General features: G+C 40.0%; 1 protein-coding gene across 1 annotated transcript; it reads right to left on the bottom strand.

Moving 5' to 3' along the window:
- Nucleotides 1-330: 330 nt before the first annotated feature.
- Nucleotides 331-24,947, bottom strand: cpne7 (copine VII; the record flags this gene model as incomplete). Its single annotated transcript, XM_084001617.1, has 15 exons — nucleotides 331-483; nucleotides 1,527-1,763; nucleotides 2,547-2,680; nucleotides 3,335-3,386; nucleotides 6,143-6,197; nucleotides 11,566-11,699; nucleotides 12,358-12,417; nucleotides 12,915-13,001; nucleotides 13,204-13,302; nucleotides 13,465-13,554; nucleotides 13,650-13,733; nucleotides 17,286-17,360; nucleotides 20,008-20,082; nucleotides 20,277-20,459; nucleotides 24,774-24,947. The coding sequence occupies 15 exons, from the start codon at nucleotides 24,945-24,947 to the stop codon at nucleotides 331-333; spliced, it is 1,692 nt and encodes a 563-aa protein (XP_083857743.1).
- Between the last annotated feature and the right edge of the window lie 486 nt (nucleotides 24,948-25,433).

The raw sequence follows: 25,433 nt of genomic DNA, 5'->3' as shown, positions 1-25,433 counted from the left end.
CATAAAGATTAGGGGAAAGAAGAAAAAAAACATAATCCTTCAGGGCTCATGATGCTGAAACAGCTGGATGGTCAATATGCACAGCCAGGGAGAAGTGCTGGATCCACACTGAGCAGAGCAATATGACCCACAGTCCCAGCCGTACTGTCCTTGTGTAAACACTTTGCTAGGCGTGAAAAATGAATTAAATGAGTAACAATACATGTAGGAAGATTTTTCCTCTTCAGTTCTTGTCCAAAGTAGCGAGGCATGCGCTCTCTCTCCCTCTCGGTTTGCCGGACTGGACTGGTGCTGTGGTCAAAGCTTGGTTCCCAGGGACCTGGTGGGTCATTATTCTGTTGGGGTGGTGGCGACTGGGGTGAGGATCGGCGTGTGTAAGTCCCTCAGCGGACACATTGGGGAGATGGCCTTATGACTGTAGTACTCCACTACTTGTTTAGGCACCTCTGCCAGAACGCATTTGGCCAGGGCTGCAGGTGAAGCCTATAAGAGGGACAGAGATCAACAGCAGTTGTCACAACAACTGTTAAATATTGTTTTAATCTGAGATACAGAGCATCGTCCAGTGTGGGGCACTACAGAAGATGTTAAGAGAGAAATTAAAAGAGGTATGTCAGTGTCAGACATTGTATTAGAGAGAAAATGTTCTGCTCCAGACTCGGGCATAAATATCTTCTCTCTTTGATCCTACAAGCTACATAAAAGTTAATAATACGTCTTTCAGTAAAAAAAAAAAAAAAAGATATCTGCAGCCATTAAAACATATTTTAAATATTATTTGCAGGGTCATAAAACTCTTTTAATAAGTGTGATGTGCAATTTCTGGGTTGAGTCTAGATGAGTCATCTAGTTGAAACTCCAGTTTTGGACCCCCATAAACTGCAAGAAGAGCCTCGGTGCTCCACTTAGATTTTCCAAGATCCAGTAACTCTACTGAAGGGATGAAAACTGTTTCAAATTTGTCAGTTCAACATCTTGCATCAATGTTCAACTAGTTTGAAACTGTAAAGTTTACAGCATATTATTCACACACCCTGCTCTCATCGTCTAATCACATTGGCCTTTGTTTAGATGTATCTGCAGTTGTTCTTTGTCTCCACTCATTTATCCACCACGCAAATGTGTGTAAAGAAATTATGCACTGAAACAGTATTATTTTTGTTTAGAGACATCTAGTCCACAAACAGACATACGTAGATAGTGGGATGTATAGATGTGTAGATGCATACTGTATATGTAGCTGAAATGTCACTGGCTGCAAGTTGCTACATTAAAAATACATTCTTGTGCGAGTACATTTCTGGATCTCTTCCAGCTCATGATGCCCATCTGCAGCACTGGCAAAGCCATCAAAAGCTGCCCGTTTGCTCTTTTAAATATCAAGGGTAGGGGACATGATGATATTAAAAAAGAAATAAATAAATAAAAATAATGTGCATGTGCATCACCAGCACAGCAGTCAGAGGGCTGAGATTGGAAAAGAACGTCAACAAGTAAAGATTGACAGATGGAGGAAAAGAACTGACCGTTTTGAAGTCTCTGAAGGGCACAAATTGCACAATGTCCCGGAGGACCGGTTCACCCTTTGGTGAGCGTAGGACTCCATCGTCTCCATCCAAAATCTGCATGTCTGTGAAGTCTGCATTACCCACACCCACAATGATTATGGAGAGAGGCTGGTAGGAGGCTCGTACAATGGCTTCACGTGTGTCTGCCATGTCTGTCACTACCCCATCCGTGAGGATGAGCAGGATGTGGTACCGCTGGAAGAAGATAAGAGCATTCAGTGCAAATTAATCCAAAGCAACAATAACCCATTTTAACACCAACGTGTGGTTGTAGGCAAGGACACCTCTCAGTGTGTGCTCTGGTCTGAAGTAGGCCTTTCATGCTGTCTTAGATAATTTTACAGCCTCCACTGAGTGTAAAAGATTATGTGTGTATGGCACTTTAAAGTGTTAGAGTGTTACACAGACAACAAGGGAATCAAGAACAGATATGCAGAGTAACGAGATCTCACACCACAGAATGAGACGTCATGTGTGCATGCATGTATGTGTATGTATGCAATTAATATCAGCAGTACAGTAGAATATAAACATGGCACAACACAATGTTATCATCCTTTTTGATTAATCCTGTCAGTCCGACTGTATTTGTGTGTTGCTGTGCATTTCTAATCTGTGTCTTGAAAATGTTTTAATTGTTTTCAGCAGCTCATTTTGAGATGAAAGAGGGACTGACACCGAGGAGTAAATAATTAGACAACAGTCGATGCAAGCAGTAGGAACAAAATGTCTGTGTACCTGGGTGATTTCAGATGAATAAAATGTTCTTACTGTCCAATACGGTGCTGTTGTATGACTTTAATCTGAACTAATTCATTCTATAATAGGCCCCATCTTCTTCAGTACCATAGGGAATCATTACTGTAAACAGTGAGGTGAACCAGAGGCTGCTCACTTGGGGAACTCAGTAGGGAAGGCACAACAACAAAGCCTGTATTACATCCATAGACTTCTAATAGAGTGGAAACAGACACTCACAGACGCATCTTTAATGTTCCCGTCGCCTGCTGCCAGTTTGGCTATCCTGTTAATGATGGGAGAAACATTGGTCGGACCGTACAACTGGATCTTAGGAAGGCAGTTCTGGTAGGCCTCAACCACCCCTTGGATGCCTGATCAAAGATAGCACAGAGGAAAATGAATGAGATATGAATAGATTTATCTTCACTTGAATGAGCTGTAAATAAGCCACTAAGGCGCAGTCAATCGAACCATTCACAGCAGCCTGACAATGAATTATAAGTGGCCCGAGTGTGTTTTCTGCCTCACACAGAATAAAGATTGAGATTTTTAGATTTGGGCTTGTTTACATACTTTTTTTTTATTTTTATTTTTTTTTTTACAAATGATCAATTATGAGATAAAAAGACAAAAACTACTGTCTGAATCTTGAGTGACCGACACAAGAATACTCACAAAAATGGGTAGTGAGGAATAGGCTTTATGCACAGCTCTACTACTTCCTGAATTAAGACAGCTCCTTTATTTCCTGTTTTACATTATTGGACCGACTGATTAATCCAGGTGTGTCTGACCATTGTTGGCAGGTCAAACACTCCTGGATTAATTAGTCGGTCCAATAATGTAAGACAGGAAACAAGGGAGCTGGCTTAATTCAGGAAGTAGTAGAGCTGTGCATGAAGCCCATTGGATTCCATATGTGTGCATTAATTTACTCAAAAGTTGTGTATCAAATCTACTATCATCATCATCATCATCAGAGATGCATTTCTCAAGGAAGCTGATTGTGCAAAGTCTTTCCTCACCTTCACATTCGTCATCCTCCGGGTTGAAATTAATAGCAAAGTCATGAGACACCTGCAGACAGAGAATTACAAAATTGTGAAACACAGGTGAGAAGGCAGTGAAATAAACTTTTAGAACCTGTGAAGTGAGTGCATGGATTTGTCAGGGTGTTTTACAGTGAGACTTGGCTATGTGATGCACTGGTTTGTGTTAACTACATTTAAAATGGCCATCTTAAATAAATATCCTGAATCACTGCTTCTTCATACTATCCAGTAATGAACATTTAGCACGTACTATACGCTTAATATCTGGCTTCTAAAAAAGAGATTTCAACCCATCTTCTTTTATCTAGTCTGCGCTTGCCATCCAAATGTCAGACTGACTTTGTTTATCTAAAAACTGGCATAACCGAAATACCCCTCTTGATGCCGCCTCTCAAAAGAAAGAGTTTTTCCCACAAGCACCAACTGTCATGCAGATCAGTGACAGCTGACTCCTCTCCAGCTGGCTATTTTTTCAAGCCATTTTCTTCTTTAATGTCAATTGAAAACTGAATTAATTCAGACAGTGTATAGATAGATATGAGGAGCCCTGGCAAATTAAATCCTACAGAACACCATTTAGTTTCTATACTGCAAGAGAGGAGTTTGTGTTGTTTGTTATTTTGTTTTTCACTTAACGGGCCTTTTTCCCCGACAGAGCTTTTCACATGAAATAGCAGGAAACACACGGTGTAACTAATAACATTAATAATGGCTGCTTTCCATTTAGGTGTTGCAGCTGTAAGGCTCTGTTAATGCGCCGGCTGGTCCACTGGCATGGTTTACAGCAACACTTTAGTGAAATGGAGCATCATTACACATTGGTGATGTAATTAGGTGCTTTCACTGCAAATGTATGACAGAAAGTTATTCAGTGTTAGTGTGTCGTTTTTTTTTTGTTGTTGTTGGGTTTTTTTTTTTAACTCCTCAAACGTAAGACTCAAAGGTTATATAAACTTATTGTTATAGTCAAATATCTCATTGTGAATGAAAAGGTCCTACATCTTCGAAAAGGTCAGTTCTGATTATTTTAACAGATTTCTGCATTTTTTGTTTTTTTTTCCATGTTTTCTAGATTAGTTTGAAAGGGCTGGACTCTTTGAGGAAAAGGCGATGTTGCGTGCATTAGAGCTGATCGCAGTTGTGAAGTTGGTTGCTTATGATGGCAAATCACTGTCAAAGACTTTTATCTAAATTAATTAACAGACAAAATCAAGAGGACTAATGCAGACTGACAGGTAACACATTAGCTGGAGCATTTTGGTGATCCTCAGCCTTAATCAGCAGGACACTTGAAAAATTAAATCCCTGACAACAAGTCATGACGCACTTTAATGCTTCTTATATTTGTTTTTTTTTTAATGTTAAACACAGTCAGAAATACCTTGTTAATCCCTCATGGGAAATTGTTATGTGACCCGTTGCTGTTATGTCATTGTTATTTAAGTTTTGTAGTTTTACAAAGAGCTCATTAAAGTGGGATTTGGTGCACCGGCTGACACCCACTTTTTAATGAACTTCCAACGTACATAGAGTGGGATAGAAACAGGCTTATCTACTTTTGACCATCTGAGTGATCAGGGTTATTAAATGTGCACCACAATTTGACTGACAGCTTTCACACCAGGAACAAACAAACTGTACTAATTGGGCAAACACACAAGAGTTTGGTATAAGAAAACATCCCTTAAGCTCTTAATGGATAATATGTAAGGATATGTAAATTACTTACTAAATGAATAAAATGCAAAACGCCATGTTCATTGCAATCAAATGTGAGGCTTCCCATTAATTCAACAATTCACTATCTGATGCATCCTTGGCTAACAAATTAACATATTTGATTTCTATTTGTACTTATGTTCCCAATCATAATTTGTGTGCATAATGCATAATAAATGATACAAAAGTGTATGACATCCGCACTGAGACAAAGCCCAGGTCCATCAACCTTGTACACGGGTGTAGTCTGTGCGTTCGTCTATGCAGTCCATGATTAGTGTAATGACTTAATCAGTATTCACCTGCACCACCAAACACTACAGCATGCAGTTAAAGTAAATTTGATTCCTGCAAGGCAGTCACTGTCATGGTAAATTCAAAAATTAAATAGTTTTCACTAACTGAGCCACATGTCTTTGCATGATTGAAATGATAATAATTAGTGTTTCACACATCAACACACAACACATACCAATCTTACATTAAGCATAGGTTCTGGTTTTAGAGATGGTCAAACAACAGAAATGCTTAAACTGCGCATGTATCTATCTCATTCCCCCCCTCCCTCCCTCTTTCTCTCTCTCTCTCTGTGTTCCCCTCTCTTCACATGTCAGACGTCTCTCCAGGGCTCTATTTAAAATCACTGAAGGCTTTTGGTTCTCAGTGTCCAATTTGCTTAAACAAATCACACTCATGAATTCTTATGTAAATTGAGTATCAACACTACAGGGCTTTTATTTCATCCGAATATGTTATTTTCTCAAGACAAGTTGATATTTTAAGACAAGGGGCTTATGAATAAAAATAAACTCACTAATTAGTTTTAAATGTGAAAAATTTGACAGAGTGACAAATTGTGTCACGAAATAGGTCATGGAAATCAGCCTGTTTGACGTATAAAGTCCCAGGGTAGCGGAAAATACCAGGATTCGATAAGAGCACATGAATATATAGTACACATAATACTGTTCATGTGAAGGGAAGGTCAGTGGAATAGGGTGGATTAGAGAAAATGGAGCTTTAGGGTGAATGAATGAAAACCTGGGAGAGCATGAGACTCACCTCATAATTTGGAGGGATTCTGGCACCAAACCCCAAGGCAGAAAATCTTTTGTCACTGAAACGATAAGCAAATTAATCAGTCACATATTACAGCTACTGCATTTTTATCTGGGTTAGCTTTTGACAGCGATCTGAAAAATATTGATGGCTTATCCAGCTGCTCATGTTTCCAGGGGCAAACCCCCTGCTTGTTTGCATTTCATAAATGTTCAAAGCTTGAATTACAATTTGAAATCTGTCGCACAGTCCCTGCAGCCAGCATTTGCACCCGTTCAAAGAGTTTCTCACTGTCTTTATTGTGTCCATTTTTCATGGTACCACTTAGATGAGCAGATATTACAGTAAGAAGCTCTGCTATGCAGGATGGCGTGCTTCTTGTCAAAGGTCAGGGTGCAGGGTTTTGAATCAATAACAAGACAAAGGCTGTGTCTGCTGTTTTATTTGTGTGTCTGGATGCTGAGCATGAAATGCATCCACTACAGTGTTCTCAAAATTCACCCAAATGGAGATAGCATCCATGGCATTTATTATACTTTCTGCTACAGACACCACAGTACAATGCATTAGCTTACTGGGTCACTTGAACACGTCAAGGTATGACTTGGGCTTTTATGAGGCAGGGAAGGTCTAAGAAAAGATGCCACTGAGTTACCTATGTAATATACTGATTTGCAATCGGCAAACTCAGATTCTGGTAAAACTTGGCAAAGTGCTAAAATAATTGTAGTTCCTAAAATGGCCACTTGAGGCTGACGCCAAAAGAATGTCAAACACTGTGACCAAAATGAATAATATAGTCATGTCCAAAATTCAACAGTTTTGATTTGTAACTATTTCCCATTTCATCAAAACTGATTTGAGTTTTATTCAGACGTAAAGTTGTGAATAACTGAGGGTGTGAACACATTGAGTGACAGGTCTGCCAGCTGTCTGCTCAGTGTTACTGTACATTAGCTAATTCGAACAGTTTTATTAAAACACTAGACAAATAATATGGTTGTAGTATGGTTAAACAAAGCAAGCTTTATGTCTTTATGTACAGTCTGTACATGTCACCTAACTTTAGATGTAAAAAATATCTAGTATCCCTTTAATACCATGCAGGATATACTGTAAACTAAATACACACTAAACAGAACATTTAGGATAAGCAGCAGAGCTGTCGCTGCTTGTTTCTAGTTACATCAGAGACTGTTTGTTTGTCTACAGATAGATTTCTCCAGTGGCTGCTTCCTCTTATCAGAACATTTTCTACAGCCTCAAATTCTGCAGAGTAGACCAGTGCAATCACAAAAGTATCTCCAGCTCAACAGACTCTTAGTTTGGGGCAGAAGTATTTAAAATTATGTGTTTAATTTATTTACTCTGGATGCAGTGTGTCTGTATCAAAGGGTGCACAGCAGAATTTATGGTGTTAATATGTGTTTACCTATTTGGTATGTTGATTGGGGAGTTGTTTGTCCACTCAGAGAGCAAATGTGGCTTTCAGGCAGCTTCCCAGAGCTATCACAAGTGTTTACTTAACTGTGGTGAGTGTGGACCTATACAAACGCTGGCAGAGTGGTGATTTGTATACTCAGAGAGTGAGCAATAAACTCTTGACTGTGAACTCTTGACAGAAGCAGCTTCAATTTGGAAGGTTTTAGTTGTTTTCCTCTAACATTTCCTGCTAGTGTTGATGTAGTCGTGATGGGAATTGTTATTGTAGCAGCACCAGTGTTACAGTAATAGTGAAAATAGAGGCTCATTTTTTTATCATCATTATTGTGCCTCAAGGATAATGTGTGTCTTTTCCCTTAACCTTGCAGTCTTTTATTTACAATGGCTGCCAGTGGTAATAACAACCGCATGCAGGCTTTAGAGAACTGGAGTTAGAAAGACATACATGAATACGGCATAAAGTGAATACGGCACAGTACATACTAACATTATACTCTGCTAAAAAGAAAAAAGAAGAAACAAACTATATAAATATGAAAATATGAATGAGTTCAGGTTCTGTTCTCTGTAATGCAACCTCTCCACATGCCGTGGTTAATTTAATGTACTGTATTCAGGCAGAAACACACACAAGGAACAATATTACAAGCGAATGAATAGATTTTAGTGTGGACACATGATAAAAAGATGCCTCTTCATCATCTACACATTTCCAAACCACTTTTTGTATTAGTTTTCATCAGAGTAGCTCCCATCCGCTAAACACAAGCTTCACTCCCACTATTGTGACCCTCAAACACACTGAGGCATGTTGTATGGATGTGGAATAATAGGAAAAAAGGTGATAATAATAATAAGTTCGGCATTATGTTTGTTTCACCGCGGTTTTACCAATGTGGGAAAATACTTTTAATGAAAATGTTTTAATGGGAATGGAGGTATTCATTGTAGGCCAGTTTTATTCTTGTTATTGTTAACAGCACTATTATCTCCACCTCAAGGCTCTTCCCACACCTTTTTAAATTGCCCTGGGAGCCTTAATGAGTTGGTCTCTATGTGCAATTCATAAATGTACCGAGAGATCGTCAAACTCCAGTCTAGTTGTAGCGATATGACAAAGCATCTCACCCCAGAGAAGACAACACAGAGGCTTATACTGACAACTTGTTTTTACCATACGAGTTTGTCTGTGTGTGTCAGCATACGTGAGGAGCCTCGGGGAGATGTGCCCAGTATAATAACTCTCAGCAAGGTAAACGAGCTTCTGCCCACACAGACAAAAGCTCGTCACTCCAGCTCCATAATGCACTCCTCTGCGAGGACTCTACAATCCCACATCACCTATGTTCACTAGAGGCTAAAAGGTTTGCCTGCCCACGTTTTACACCTCAATTACAATCCCAACCTAAGAGGGGAGGGCTGCCTACAGCAGGCACTGTTCCCCCAGAGGCATGTTTCCATGTATGATGCTCCTGTGTATCTGTGTAAACATGAAAATAATAAAGCTACAAGGATGAACTGCTAACTTCCAGGGAGTTTTTTTTGTGTGTGTGTGTGTGTGTGTCTGTGCCTCCAGTGCTATCTCTTGGATGCTATAATTAGCCAGACAGTGCTCCCTTCATATTCAATAGGAGGATCTGCATAAATCAGGAGTGTTAATCCTCATCTGGCTTAGTTTCGACAGATGAGAAGGTCTTTCTCTGAAACAGATCACATTATAAATAATTTCCCATTAATCAGTAAAGTACCTGCAAACATGCAATAACTATTTGCAATGACTGAATTGCAATAAATGCCAGATTTTTACACATTGTTACATTGCTCTCAATCAGAAAATCAGTCGCTTTAAAAACAAAAATGTGTGCAGCTGAACGCCTGATGACTATATCAGCCAGTATGTACCTTTACAGTAAGACGAATTCTAAAATATAATTTCATTCCAATAACTTCATTGTCTTTAATGACTCCTCAAACAGGCTTCTTTCTGCACCTCCTCATTTTTTGCTCCAGCTCTCTATATTGCCTCCCACTCCTTTATGAATTGCCTGCCATCCTGCTGCCGTAGCCCCTGTCTCTGCATGTGCTCGACTGCAGCTCTGGGTAATGAGCCTATGCGAGCTAAGAGGGAGGACCGGTGGCTGCAACAGATGCTGAGAGGAAACTGTAGCAGAAAACAGATGCAGCCACCACTGTGAGCAACGAGACTGTGAAGCACTTGTAAAACAGTTAGGGCTGTCCCCTGCTTGGGGAGAAAGAGAGTGGCGGATGCAATAATAGTCATATGGATTGTACAGTATGTTAACCCTTAAGCCCCCATGATAAGTTCCTCAAGTCTGTACGAGTATTGGCGAGACTGCTTTTTGTTATGATGCCCCTTAGCGCTGCAGCACATCCTGAGATTGGACGCGCTCCCTTCACTCACAGAGTTTAGTGTGTTTCTAATTGTAACTGTTTCAGATAGCTGTCTTTCTTGCTTCTTGTTAAATGTATATTGTCATATAATCATTATCAATTGTATGTAACCACTGTCAATATTTTAATGGCTTGTAAACTCGACCTCAATGTCTCTCAAGAATAAATAAAGGTTATAATAATAAGTGTCTTGTATAAATAATAAAGTCTAGGCCAGACAAACATGTGACACAGAGGAAGATACAGATCTGTCTTCATATAAGGACTACATTCCCACCAGAAAAAAACAAACACTTAATTCCTTCACCCGTTCTTAAGAATATAAACAAATCTATTTCCATTAACTTGAAAAGGAAAGTTCAAGATTTTTGAGATGTTCTGAAAAAGACTGAAAGATATAAAAACTGGACCAATTTACAAATTAGGTCTGAGTGGAGAGTGGGTGTGAGGGGGAAGTCTGTGCAAGTAAGTCACGCAAGATTGAAAATTACTTTACTTATTGATGATATCACATGAAATTGAGGTTGCATAAATCTGGGATATTCATGATTTTTGAACACATGGATTTCCTCCATGGAGCCATGGAAACAACTGTAATTTTGATGTCATTAAAACAAGTAGTGGTGACGATGGTCAGAGGAATTCTACTGTAAACATCAAGTAGTTGCTTAAATGCTGTGACATGAAATGCTTTTATTAACTTGACTAATCTTCAGGTTTGTTTTATAGTGTGATTTGCTAAAATAAAATCTATATGATCGAGATGTGTTTTGCTTTCTTTTCTTTTGTTATTTCTGCATAGACATCTTTTCTGACAGCTGAAGTCTGCAGAAGTCTTAAATGTCTATGACTCATAAAAGGTCAAATTATCATCCTTCTAGTTGACTGTTAAAAGCCTCACATTTGTGGATACTTTTATAAAAAAAAAAGGCTCATCATTAAGGAACTATGGATGAGTGTGTCCAGAATATCATGTCAGTTTCCTTGACTGCCATCACCAAGCACCATCTTCAGCCCCAGATTAGCCTCATGCATATGTAATGCCAGTAGGGACCAAATTTACTTGCTCTAATTTTCCGAGATACAAACAGTTTATCATGCATTACTTAGCAACGGGTTTAACCCAGATTAAATTTGACTGACCAATGTAAACATGATGTGGACAGTAAAAAAAAAAAAAGATTGCACTTGTGCTGCGAGTAATTGACTGCTTGTTTGACAATGTGAGGCTTGCAAATCAACCAATAGAGAGAATTCAAAATGCAAAATCCATTTCTTTGAAGAAAACGAACTGGAGATGGAGGAGCTGGCAGTCGACGGTTGAGTTACATCTGCTCTCTGACAAACTGGCAAAAAAATATAATCACCTCCAGGATTCTATGCTCTTCTTTTTCACTGCTCCGCAATTTCCATTAACGTCTTTGTGTGTGGTTCAGATGGAGTGGCTCATTCAGATCTCACCAAAAATGGCATGCAAGGCTCACTCTGCAGCTCTGTTTCACAACAGGACACTCTGACAATCCCTGTAGGGCACTGAGGAGTCTTTACTAAGAAACAAAAGATTGACAAACCTATCATAGTCTTGACAGATCTCCCCCACTGCTATCAGAGCCTTCAGGTACTCATTGGGCTGGTAAGGGTTGATGTAGTGCAATGAGCAGCTGTTCCTGGGGTCTCCATTGGAGGCTGTAAAATCAATGGCAACCTGGCAAGGAAGGAAAAATGTACAAAATGAACAACATGACAGAACCGGTTAAGTTTTTCCTCTCGTTACTCATCTTCTTTACAAAGTGTATCACTTGGCTGCTCATCATATTACAAGTTATTCTGTGTGAGCAAGGCTTAAATATGCCTAATGGCAGTATAAATTATCTGATCAGAGGTAAGAACTTGTACTTTTTACACCCACATGCACGGAAGCTGCTACAGTTTTCATACACTATAGATCCAAGCAGCCAGCTATTTCAACAGGGAGGAACTGCATCTAACAGAGCAGTGCTCATGATTAATATTCATTGCTTCAGTGATCCAGCCAGAGAGTGAGAGGAAGAACTACAGAGGGGAGACCAAAGGGCAAGAGTCGAGAAAGGTTAGAATGATCCCATGAGGCTGCCTACAATAAGAAAAGTATCTGTCTACATAGACAAAAAAAAAACCCATCAGGGACACTGCAGGGGTGGGGTGGGGTGGGGAGCTTTAAAAACTATTTTTAAAAACCAGCAAAGCCATACCACACCAAATATTCTTACACAACGAAGATGCAGAGAATTTTAGAGCATTAGGTAATTCATACACATATGGCTGCTGAAGTTAAAAGCTCAGTGACAGTGAAGTTTCATTAAAACACACGTTTCTCAATTTACCGTGAAGTGAATCTGGCATCCTCCCATGATGTAATCCAAGAAGGAGTACACTCTGTGGAGCTGCAATGAAAAAAAAGAGGTTTTATTACAAGCAAACAAACCCTCAGAAGGGGTGTTTTGGTGTGTGAGCGAATGCTCAGCTACAGTGTTTGTACTGTAGCATCTGGTCATTAAAGTGGAATTAACCCAACAAAGCTGTTGATTGTAAAGTCGACAAAAACACACAGTTATTCACCTAATCTAGGCAGCGGGAACTAGAAATGTCCTAGGTGTATATAGTCAATTAGATCAGTACAATTAGAGTGTTTCTGGGAACAGTACATACATGCAACAAGCATTTATCACAAAAAATAGTTTGTGTTGTTCATGCAATCCTAAAAAAAATGTTCTACATAACAAAAGTTCTTGGGTTCATTGTTGTTTTGAATAGTAAAGTTTTTTTTCATTTCAATGTCATGATGTTAAACAAAAGGATAAAACACCGATTATTATTATTCAACTGCCTTTAACGTTGACTATACTGATAAATATGATGTATTTCTGCTGCAGTTTCCTACCTTAAGGTCACTGAGGATAACAACTCCTGAATTTTTATAATTCCTCTTCTTCTGTTTGTACTTGGGATTCATACAGTCCCACGTCACCTTAAACAAAGCGAGTTGAAGACAAAGAACAGAAGCGATAACATATAGTGTTTTGAACATTGGCAATATATCCCAAGTACCATGACATTTGTTTAATCTGCGATGGATTTCAGCAGGGTAAAATGAGAGACATATTGGAAATGGATGAAACGGTTACACGGCTGTCTCTCTTCCACTCCTCTCCGCCTCTCCGCTCACTGACCTTATTTCCACTGGAAATTTTCTGCATCTCCCTGAAAGTGGCGTAGAACTCGCCAATGAAGTCGTGCTTCCCCCTGGAGTCATAATCCCACACTAGGCACTGTGGCACACAAAGACAACACTGTTTACTACTCTGTCTGTGCCGGTATGACTCCGCTTTCTGATCCCAGCCGCTGAAAAGAGCTTGTCATTCAGATTCTGAGTCACCGGCTTGCTGTGATTTTTATTGTTGTGGACTTCACAGTTCCTTAGAGCCCCTTACCTTCAGCTTCCGGTCCTCATCGCAGCTGCACAGGGATATGAGAGACACTTTGAAGGGCTCCCACACAGGGTTCAGGTTGTTTTTAATCACCTGTTAGAGTAGGAACACACTGCACATGAAAAAAAAGTGGTAAAAATGCATTAGCAGCTGTTGATTAAACTGAAGAGGGAATACGGTGACATTACCTCAGTTCTGTGCACAAGCTGTTCAGTTTCATCATCGTTGATTCGGTATATTTCCAAAAATGGGTCTGACTTGCTGAAAAGATCCTGCAGAAAGAGAGAAAACCGAATATCAAAGCTGCGAACCCACTATCTCCTAAAAACATCACTGAAAGATTAGAAAAGATTTCATAGGTCAACTTAACATTAGGTCAGGAAACATTGAGTCAAATATATATCATTTCTGTTATTAAAAACAATTGTAGATATATTAGGTACGCAAAGCAGTGTAAAACTATTAATTTCTAGTTTTCTTTTTTAGGCTTATTTATATAGAAAGTCTGAGAGCAAAATCTATTTAACAAAAGGCCATCATGGGAATAAATGACATATTTAACACAGAGTTGTTGTGGGGTTGGCTTCCAGTATTTCTCTTAAGGGTAATGAGTCAGGTGATGTTTGCCAATATTTACTGTGGGCTTGTGATGAACTTCTCATTGTCACCACTAAAAAAAAGTCAATATTTGGGTTATTTTAGTCGGGCAATGTGTAAAGTAGGTGTTCAGATGCGGAGAAAACTGAAATTTATTCAAACGGCTGTTGACACTGACGCATAATTGTTTCGCTGCAGAGGCAGAGGTAACTATGTCTGTGATTAAAGGTCAGGAAGAAGCAGGCATTAAATTTACAGCACAGCATGGCGGCTCTTCTGAAGGAGCCATCGTCAATTAAGTTGAACTTAGAAAAAAAATGTGTTTTTGAAACTTGTTCGGTCAGAGGAGGATTTGAGAATATTTTACAAGCTTCCATATAATCAGTGTTAGTGAGTAGCCTGTTAAATTGGAAACAAGCTTAAGATTTTGCATCCTTCACGGTTGTTCGGGGTAGCCTTAAATCTTCCCCTGAGTCTCAAGTCCAGGCATCTAGGAGCAGAGCAGCACTGATTATTTAGGTCAATTGATTCTTCAGGGAGGAAAACAAATCATTACTGTGTGTGTGCATGTTGTGTCTGTGAGGGGGTTCGAGAGTGGGTGGGTGGGTGAAGATGGTTTTGTAAACACAGAATCAGACAGTAAATGCTGCATTTCCCGCCACATTAGCCAGATACATCTCCTCGGGGACGGGAGCACAAAAAGAGCTGTAGCATCATCCTCTCTTTGTTGTCACGGCAACAGCTAGCCAGTGGCATCAGCAGCCCCGATCAGACTGATCAGATACACATGTCAAAATCGAATCCCACTCTAACGATAACAGTAAATGTCTCATCATTAATCCGCCCGTTCACCAAAGACTCTGTCGTGATCAATAGCACTACTTACGGCAGGTTCAGGTTCAGCTGTCAGGCTGAAATCGCTGTTGTCGTTTCAGTCATTAGAGCTGTTGTGTGTGTTCGATAAACTGCCACACCCAAGTCATCTGTCTGTTTACAGCCCAATAAAACACCTTCTCACAGATTTAAAATGATTAGCCCACTTAGAGGTAAGATTGAAATTATAAGATATCAAACAGGTGCACAGTGTGACAGGAGCACAGATACACTTGTCTGACATGTTGACATCCAACATTTGCCTTATAGCCTTTACATGAAAGCTGCACTATTCAGTGTTATGCATGCCATCAATGGATCAGTCAATGAAGAATCGATGGGGTGTTTAGCATTTTGTTCGCTGTTGTTTGGGTCGAGCAGACAGGTGAAGATAGTGGAGCATTTAGCAACAAAAGGCTAAATGTTGGAGTTGGTGTAGACCAAAACTGAGCCAAAATGAGAGAGACCGAGAGACTTATAGTATTTATCAGTTGGTCAAAAACAAGATGTGGTTTTCTAACGAGTTACTTGGAAAATGTTAAACAGCGGTGAGATTAATTCACTTTCACAACACAGTTTTAAAAGTAAGTGTTGTGAATATCTCCAAAACCTCCATATGCATGTTACATTGTGAGTAACATCCCTTTGTTTCATTCGTTTCAGATGAGTCATTGAGTTTTAACATATTTACAGTTTAGAGGTATTTTGTGACTAAGGACAATGACCACAGAGAGTCCTATTCTGACAGAGGAGCTGTGTGATTCACACACTCTCCAACTCTGAAAAACAGCCAGTCGGTCCTGAATGCAGCCTCAACAGTGTTGTAAGCAACAAACTGAATATAAGATTGCTTTGGAGTTACAGAAAGCAGCTATTGCCTCCCAATACCCCAGGCTCCTGCATCAAGCTGGCACTTACAACACTTCTTCATCTGCCGAACAAACAGAATATCAATCTTCTAACAAACTCCTGGTAATACGGAAACAAGTCAACCAACAAACTGTCAAAGAAACTGATGATTTCTGGGGTCAGCAACATGCTGCATGCCAAATGGTAGTGCCCTAAGATGTTCATTAATGAGAAACACTAATTATATTACTGTACAATTTTCCAAAATCATACAGTACTGACCAATACAACTTTTTAAGATGATGACAATGTAAATCTAACATATAGAATTTCCTTTACTGTCCTCTAAAGGTGAGAAAAAAAATGCTCCAACAAGTCACTTTCTTGTCATCCCATCCAACCTGAAAGAACATTGTGCTTCTATTACATGAAAAGAAATCATTTTAGCAAATTCTGCTCGCAGTATTTTGTTTGTGTTTGTTGTTGACATCAATGTCAGTGTCAATGTTCCCACTTTTCAGAACCATTTCAGAACCCAAGCCCTCACTTGTTTGTTGGGACGAAAACTGTTTGCAGTCAGCCCTCCAGAGTGAAACTCTCCGTACATGTGAACAAAGCCAGTTTCAATCATTTTCATCATTAATGTTTTCAGCCACTTGGCGCCAGAAAGCAAAATGTGCAGGTTTTTATTCCAGGAAATCAGTGTACCAAACAAGCTGCTGTAGCGTTAATGCTGCATGATTACACATCATTGTGCTGCCACAGATTTATAACATCCAGACTGTAACAGTGATTTATGTGTTTGTGCAGGAATTAATCAGTTCAGTCAGTGTCTTATCAGAAATGTAATCCTCCCAGATGTACGCTGGATCTGGAACTACAACAAGCATCATGTGCAGAGGGAGAATACACTCGACCAAAGATTTTCCTTTTTTCAGTTTAAAACTGCAATTTCAATTTCAATTCATTTGCTATTTGAATGTTCAATACCACTAGGAATCCAGGGCCACCTATGAGTCTTGCATCCTAAGGCTTGGTCCTGAGAAAAAAGGCGCGACTTCATGTCATCAGAGTTGTAACGGGATGAAAGCTCCTGCTGTATTTTTGATGGAAATATGCCATCTGAGAGCAGGAGAGTAGCTAAGGTCAGCAATGTCCAGTCCTCAGAGTAAAACCATATGGCTTCAATGTGATATTACATTCTGTCATGTGACTTACATGTGACTTACATAATCACGAGTAATCATTGCACTTTTACATGTTTGAACAATTTCTTATCTTGTAACATAGCAATTATTCAATGATTTCTTTTGAAATTGAAAATTATTCCTTACATATGCATAACTTCAAGGAGGGGAATTGTGGTTGCTCCCTGAGGCTGCACTACAGTATCATCACTATCATATTACGACTATACTACTATCCCCGTCTAGAGCTACTAAACCAAATCTAATAAAACATGAACTATGCCGATATCTCCATCAGAAAATGTGTGCTTCTCTCACCTTATCATCAAGCTTCTTGGCACAGAAGGCGAGCTCCACATATCCGTTGTTGCCAGAAATTTCCTCAGCGTGCACCTGAAAGGAAATAAGATTTGTCAAAAAAAAATGTGTGCATATGGGCTTTATTGTACATTGGCAAGAAATTACTTAATCATGCCCTACTCAATATTCACATGGCATGACCGCGAACTCAAAACTGAGACTTAAAACATGCTTTCTTGTCTTAAATAACATTTTCAGGTGAATATTTATACAGCCCTTTTCCCTTTGCATTTCAATAAGCAGTTAACACTGAATGTTTTGAAGTGGCTTTTACTCAGCACTGAATTGCTGGATACAAAAGCCAGAGAAGAGAGAGCACCATTAGCTGCAAACTAGAAGCCCCTACTGTCATAGGTTATCGCCACAACTTGTTCATTGAACTTTTTATGGCTATAAAAGTTGCCACGTATGGTACAATGCAACAGTGCAGTTGTGTAACTGGCCGCTCTGAGAACAGCTGCTGTTTAGCTTCTTTTATCTTGTGTGTTCGTTAAAAAGAAAAAGTTCAGAATTACCATTTTTGAGAATGGCCAAGCATCCGCTGTCTGGTCCGCTCTCGACTCCCTGAGGTCTGTTTTATTCTCTGTTCTTTTATTTGAATCTGACAGAAACTTTACATCAAACTGCCGGGCCTGTGGCTGGACAGCGGGCACAGCCGGGGTCTGACAAGACCAGACAGTGACGATCGGCCAAAATAAGTAACATGTTTTTTATCAGACAGCTTGTCCTGACACGTACCGAGTGCAGAGGGGAAATCTTTATAAAAGGTGTAGGCAGAAGGTGTGTGTACAATGTAACTGTGTGTGATGTTGTATTTCTGTCCTTGTCAAGACTCTTTGGAAGTTCTTACTTTTTTACAGGGGCTGCTTAAATATTTGGTAAAATTAATTTAGCATGATGCATGTTTAAGATGTAGTTTAAGATCAGGGGTGTAGGTGTTATAATTAAAGCTATGATAAAGGTTTTGGAAATGCATCATGTCAATAGGCATCTTCACAATACTGTATAGAAATATAAATATCTTTCAATTTCATGAAAAAAGAAAAGAAATCAGGGCTCAGTGTCTCTATGAGGTAAAATATACTAATGATACTAATGATTCATGTGTATACTGAAAATATATACACTTGTAAGAAGCAAAACTGATTCACATTATACAATATTGATATAAATGAGTAAGGACATATTTTAGTGCCATCATGCCCAGCAACAACACATCAGATAAGGGTTGAATGTTAAGATGGCAGCCTGGATTCTATATACCTGCGTAGATGAAATGGTTAAAAAAAAAAAAAATCCCTTGTGTGCATCAATCCAGAAGACCTTCAAAAAGTCTTTGCTGCTGGCTCCGGTTTAAATAAAGTCTTACTCTGGCAAGAGGTGATATGACAAAGATTTAAAATGGATGAGTTTGTCTTTAATTTTTCCCTCAGAGGGAACCCAGGGTTCAAATCTCCGACCGGGTCCTTTACACAGACAGTGAGTGAGGAGAATATATGAGAGAAAAGTTTCCTGAGTTCAACAAGCAATATCTGGAACATCCTTTTATTCCAATTAAATACTATTGATAACAGCGCTGCATATTACAAAATACAGCAAAGTTTTATTTATTGAAGGTAATTGAATTGGTTACATATTGCACACACATATTAGGTCCACATCTTGTACATTTATAATTAAATAAACTCCAGTAGGCCTTGTAGCATCTAGTCTGCAATAAAAATTAATTAGAAGAGGAGACTCTCTTGTGTATTCCCAAACAAGGCAGAGCGGTTACTCTACAAACCAGCGTGGAGCTCTGTATCATCGTGCTCGTCTTGTTTATTATCACCACTGGCTTGTTAACTATGAGGCCGTAGCTAATGAACCAACAGCTCTCCTCTTCCACATCTGACACAAGTGATGTCTTCTTTATGCATCATTTCCTCCATGTGGATTTGCTTTTGCCTGCGTGTGTGGAGCTGCAATGTTTGGTGCCCCCATGTCACCAGAAACGGATACACAGAGCACACAGAAAGTTCCCAGTGACCGTTGGCCTTTTGGAAATAAAATGTCATCATTTATTTCCATTAGATGTTTGTATTAAAGCAGAAGTAAGCGATCCGGTCGTTTTGGCTAATGCTGCGTTTCAGGCAGGTTTTTGAAACCGTAAATTACAGCTTCAAGTCACAACTTACGACTTTGTAGCGTTCCAGGCAACCCACTCGTGTTTTTCCGACCTGTTTTACCGGTGAAAGTCACTATAACGGCCACTCGTAACTTCCGACCCGTGAACTCGTACCGGATCGAACTGGTACGACTTCACAGGTCGGAAAAACACGAGTTACGAGTTTCCTTGAACGCACCATAACAGTCCTCGTCCCTACGTCACCACATTCACGGCGTCCCTTGGCTGCACACACAGCCCTGCATGCCGTTCTCTCTCCTCATTGGATAAAAACTGTAGGATACGATAAATGTTTTCTCCTCGGCTCAGAGCAGAGCAGAGTGACTGAGAGACCCGTGTTTCGGTCCAAACACTCTATGTAAGTGATTGCTGTCGGAAGATATAACTATTTAAGACTTATATTAACACAAATATATCACTTACTTCTGCTTTAACTCCACTCAGCTAATAACTTCCACTTTCTTTCCTGCAAAGTGCAGTAAGGTCGTAAGTACGTCAATGTAAGAAACCTACTGTGATGGTGGATTTGCCAGCATATTTCCCATACTTCAGCAACAAAGGCTTCACCATCTTCTTTTGGGCCACGATCTGCAAAGAACAAGATGAACACAAGGTCGGCCTTGTGAACTCAGGAGTAAAGAGCAGTGTACAAGGACACTGTGTTGCAAGCATCAGGCTCTGGTGTATTTACCACCAACATCACAGTCAAAGGAAGAAGATCTTAAGGAAGAAAAAACAGAATCTGTGTGTCCTGGAAAACACACAGCTTCCTTCCTGCCTACCTGGCCAAGAGTGCACTCCACCCCACCAAGGAAGTCGTCGTCACGGGTCCCGATGCTGTGAGTGCCATGGATGTCATAGACTTCAAATCGCAGCTTCTGCACCTCCTCAAAATAGTAGTCCAGTGAGAAAACCTTGGCAAAGACCGGGTGCAGGTTGCTCTTGATCACCTCTGTCCTATCCAGCTGAGGGGAAAATAAAATAATACGATTTTAAACCCTCACATGTACTGATCTAACACATTTATGCAACAGTTACGTCCTTTGTGTTTTATATCTCTTTGTAACAAGGTAAGAGCTCAAAGAAAAATAGCTCTCACAACATATTTGTCTCCCTGCTTTCAATATTTTGAGGCATGCCAGCATATAAATGTACAGAAGGGCAAATGTTATTACGCTCTGTCAAGAGAAGGATATGAGAGAGGATGGGAGGGCTCTGACATTTAATCTCAGCATACAAAAAAGCATCCATGCTTCTGTTTGATTGCCTGACAAGGAAATGTTGAGCTCTCCGAGGCCCCATTTACTAAAGGTGTGGGATTTAGCTATTTAGCTATCTAAAGCTAAAGATGTCTATGATGTCCAATTTGTCACATGGACAAATCATCATTGAGCAAGATACTCACATCTACATCTATAGTGTACATGTACATCTACAGAGTTCGATATCATCATATCCCCTTACACACAGAGAACAGATGTACAAATCTTCATGATACTGATATTTAAAGTTCAATCTCCCAAAGCTATGGGCACAATCTGGCATAATCAGATGATGCGTTGCCAGTAGAGACTGTGCAGACATCCAAAATGTGGAGATACAGCTGGAAACAGTTTTGTTGTCAGTGAAGCAGGTCATGACTACTGGCGACAGTTTTTTTGTTGTCTCTCATTTCTCGCTTTGATGGAGATACGATCTCCATCAGATAAAAGACTGAGCTGCAATCTCTGTGATTTTAGGAAACACCACCTTTTTAAATATGAAAAATGATGCACACAACACACATAGCAAGTATATATATATATATATATATATATATATATATATATATATATATATAAAAAAAAGAAATGATCAAGTGTCTCCTTAGATAATGTTTCACCACAAGCCAACAGCTTCACTGCTCGTTATCATAGATTATTCAAGTCTCTATATTCCTACTGGAGGAATGAGCGCCGACAGACAGACAGACAGACCCTCATTTGGTATTTTGAGGCCGATGGTGAGAGAGAGAGAGAGCTGTCTAACACATCACTCCAAAATCTTAAGTGTGCTGCAGAGGTCTTTATGTCAGTGAAGAGTCAGAAAAGCAGCTGCCTCACAACAAAAGACCAATACTTTTGAAAATATATGCTGATAAACTGATAAACAATGCAAAGTCCTGTTTCATCAGCACCCACACTCCTACACAACGTGTTGAAGTTCAAGATCACGTCTTTGAAGGGAATGTTTCCCTTTTGAGGGTGATGGCCGTGTCTCCGGTAATGGAAAAACACAAACAATTAAAGGCACATTTAATTAACATGCAAACACTGTACAGGGCAGATGGTTGTAATTTAAAATTGCTTTATCCTTCCTGAACCAATTTAAGACAAATAACGTCTCAAATAGCATATTGTCACATAACTGTAGGAGTAATATCTCTTAAGCTTTTCTCTGGCATGCTGGAATATATGAAAGCCGACTGTTGGATGCAGTGAATAATGGGTCATCTTTATCATCGCTTGAAGCCGTGACACAACCATGGTGTGCTTTTAGAGGCCTGTGATTGGCTGATGCAGTATTTGAGTCATTATTATTATGGGTAGTCGTTTTACACATTATAGCTTTTTCACATAAAAACCTTTTTTCTTTTTACCAAGGAATCCAAGTTTATTAACTCGGACATTTTATACAACCTGACCCTGGTGAGTGTGTCAGACAAAAAAAAAAAAAAAGACTGATATCATTTTCCCACCATCAGTGACCTCTCACACTGTATATATTGGACCATTATCATGCTGGAAGAGGCTATTTGCACCAGGATGGCAACGTTTCATCATGAGATGATGGTGATGACTCAGAATAACTCAAACACAGAGACCCTTCAGTCAGTGGGGACAAGTGACCAAAACCAAAAAAACAAAAAAAACAACGCTCCATTTATTTAGTTTTCTACTTAGTGTAAATAACCCATCTGTAAGTGTAACTGCAAAAGACTAAAATGGCAGTTTCACCACAAATGTTTATTGAATATCTCTGTTTTTCATTCTTGTTTCACACTGTTGCCAGTTTGCATGCTGAACTGAGCCATCTGTCCATCTGTTTGAAACATCTACGCATGAATAAACAATTTATGTGGAGCGCTCTCCGGCTCCTAACTTTTTGATCCTTGTTTTCGAGCGTTCAGCACCTCACGCATAACAAGGTTAGACATGTTGAATTGTTATCAGCTTTATTCTTTCTTTCCTCATTGCCAATTTGTAATTCAATTTGTTAATGGGAAAACATATTACATTAGTTGCCAATACAAAAACTTTGGTCTCGTCGTGCTCCTAGAAAAAGCCTGACTAATTCTCAAGTTTCTCTTGATTGTCCTTTCTTGCCTTCTCTTTGTGCCATCTGGATGGACAGATTTGGGATGAGTCTGATAAGTCTGTTTGTTGATTGAAGCTAATCAGAGCTACGGGGGATAGGTTGTGCCAGAGTTTGTGACGCTTGTTTGTTGCTGGTGTGGGGCCAGAATTGTAGAGAGAGATCCCTGACATGGGAAATTAAGGCTTTCTCTAATCACTTCTGCCAGGTAGGTGGAGCATTATCTGTGTCGCTCAATCATAACAAGCCCCGGTAGCTTAGGTTAGATATCACAGAAACACTGGGCTTTGATTGAGCTCATTATCACGGGAGCGTGCAGGGTCTGGTTTAAACAAAAAGAAGAGAGAAATCTGTAATGGTAGACGATATCGAGTCTCCTCTGCCCCTCTGCCTCTGCATTTTCCCTTGGAGGTGAATTGGTGGTGAAATAAGGTAATAATGAAGTGAATGCAGTTCAGCGAGGAGCACTTGCAAGTCAGCGGGGCCGAACAGTATGAGCTCAGAGGAGAGGAAGAGGGCGATGTGGTGGAGATGTGAGTGGGCTCAGCTTCTTACTCAGTTGTTGACGTAAGTAAACAATTTGCTCGATCAATCGTGCCTCCCAGTACTGAGGGACTGACAGCAGAGGATGGGATAACTTGTGTACACTGTCATGACTGTCAAGACTCAGATGGATGGATGGACGGATGGATATATAGGCTACATAAAAAGAGAGAGAAGGGGGGAGAGAGAGAGAGAGAGAGAGAGAGAGAGAGAGAGAGAGAGAGAGAGAGAGAGAGAGAGAGAGCAATTGTAGTGCAGCCCTGTGCCATAATCTCAGTTATTTCATATCATCTGAATTTGCCTCAGTTAGTGCAGCTAAAAATAACCACTCATGTATTCATGCTACATTGAACCCAGGTCAGTCATCTCATGTAACAACCTCCTATCAAATTACACCCAAGAAAAATCCATAACTGTGTGCTCAACACTGCCAGCCAAGTTTTTTTGTTTTTGTTTTTTTTTATCATCAGGGCCTCAAAATAGTATCTCGAGGTTCCACATTCATTCAGTCCAAACATTACAGTGAGCATCTTCAACAAATGGCTCCCCTGTGGCAGGAATCTGGCAGAATTACAGTTAATTATTAGCTCCCATCTCACTGAATACAGAGCTTTTTTGTTAGATGAAGTGTTGCAAGAGAGAGAAAAAAAAATCTATATAATTAGGTATCCTCGGCCAACAAATCCACTACTTAGTGGGGACCTGTGTTTTGGCTTTCCCTCATGAACTAAATGACTTAATTAACAGGGAAATGAGAGACCTGCTGCCTAAGCCTGGGACCAATCCAAGAAAGTAAACATTTTCTGCTGCTACTCAACTCACTGCGCTGAATAATGCCAACCATATAGGCTACTAATATGCAATGTCAGACAATACAACCTGATGTAAATTACTGAACTGTTGAGACAAATCGACTGTTGATTTTTAACTCTAGATGAGACAGCTGTTGATGTGTGTAAAAGGCACGATCTTTCCCAAAAACAGTGGAAAACAGCTGCAAGTTCACTAAACCATTAGCAGCTTCATCTCCCTGGTTGCTCTGGTATGACTACACAGGTTTTGAGATGACTGGAGTGAGACAGGAAAATCATGCCAATGTATAATATTTCACACATCGCCGCTGTTTAATCTGGAAATCTCAGCCTTTACAGATTTTGTGACTAGACCAAGCAGGGAGGATTTTCCCCAGTGTCTTTGTGTGCAGCAGTTTTGTGTAACCATTAAGAAAACATGTTGCTCAGATCAAACTCAAAGTGGTGTCATTTGAATAATGGGAATCCTTGCTGCAGGCACATTAGTGGAATAATCAGCCTAAAACATTTCCTCAAAGGATTCAACTGTGTATTTGTAAAAAACCAAAACAACAAAAGGAGGGAGCTCACCTCTGTCCACTGTCCGTTGGTCTGTACCATTAGCATGACACAGGGGTCTGATTTATTCAGCGTGTCTCGGTCCAGCAGGGCTTTGCAAGACACACGCAGCTCTACTTTGGAGACGCAGGTAGCTGGACCGCTGAGGCTGGTTGCAGGGGAGGTGGCCTCCTGAACGTCATTCATCCTGGCTCAGGGCGAGAGGAGCTGCCAACCAGCGAAGCAGTGTGAGCGAGGCGTGAGGCTGTTGGTTCGGCTCCGGAGGGATGGGAAGATGTGGTGGTCGGCGCCGGAGGGAGCTCAGTGAAGATGTGGCACGCCTACAGGAGACAGGGCTCTTTTGACTTGGTGCAGATGTCACAAAAAATGAACAGAGACTCCAGTTTAGTCCCCGGGGACCAAACCCAAAACCCCAAGCTGTTATTAGAGCATGTCAGATCTATGCTCCCATGTGGGGAATATCACCTCATCTCTGTAATGGCCAGAGACAGGACATGAAGGTGGTGGTGGGGTTGTGCTTTTAGAAGTCTAGATCAAATAACTGAGAAGATTCATTTAAGACGGTTTAATATGGTGCTTCCCATTTTTCACATGTTCTTAATTTGCAATATGGAAACAGAAGGAGGGAGTCAGTCAAAAGTACAACACTGTCCATAAAAATATAGACAAAAG

The sequence above is a fragment of the Trachurus trachurus genome (assembly GCF_905171665.1).
Source record: "Trachurus trachurus genome assembly, chromosome: 3".
NCBI lineage: Eukaryota > Metazoa > Chordata > Actinopteri > Carangiformes > Carangidae > Trachurus > Trachurus trachurus.
Note: the sequence above shows the minus strand (reverse complement) of the source record. Positions and strands in the feature narration are given on the sequence as shown.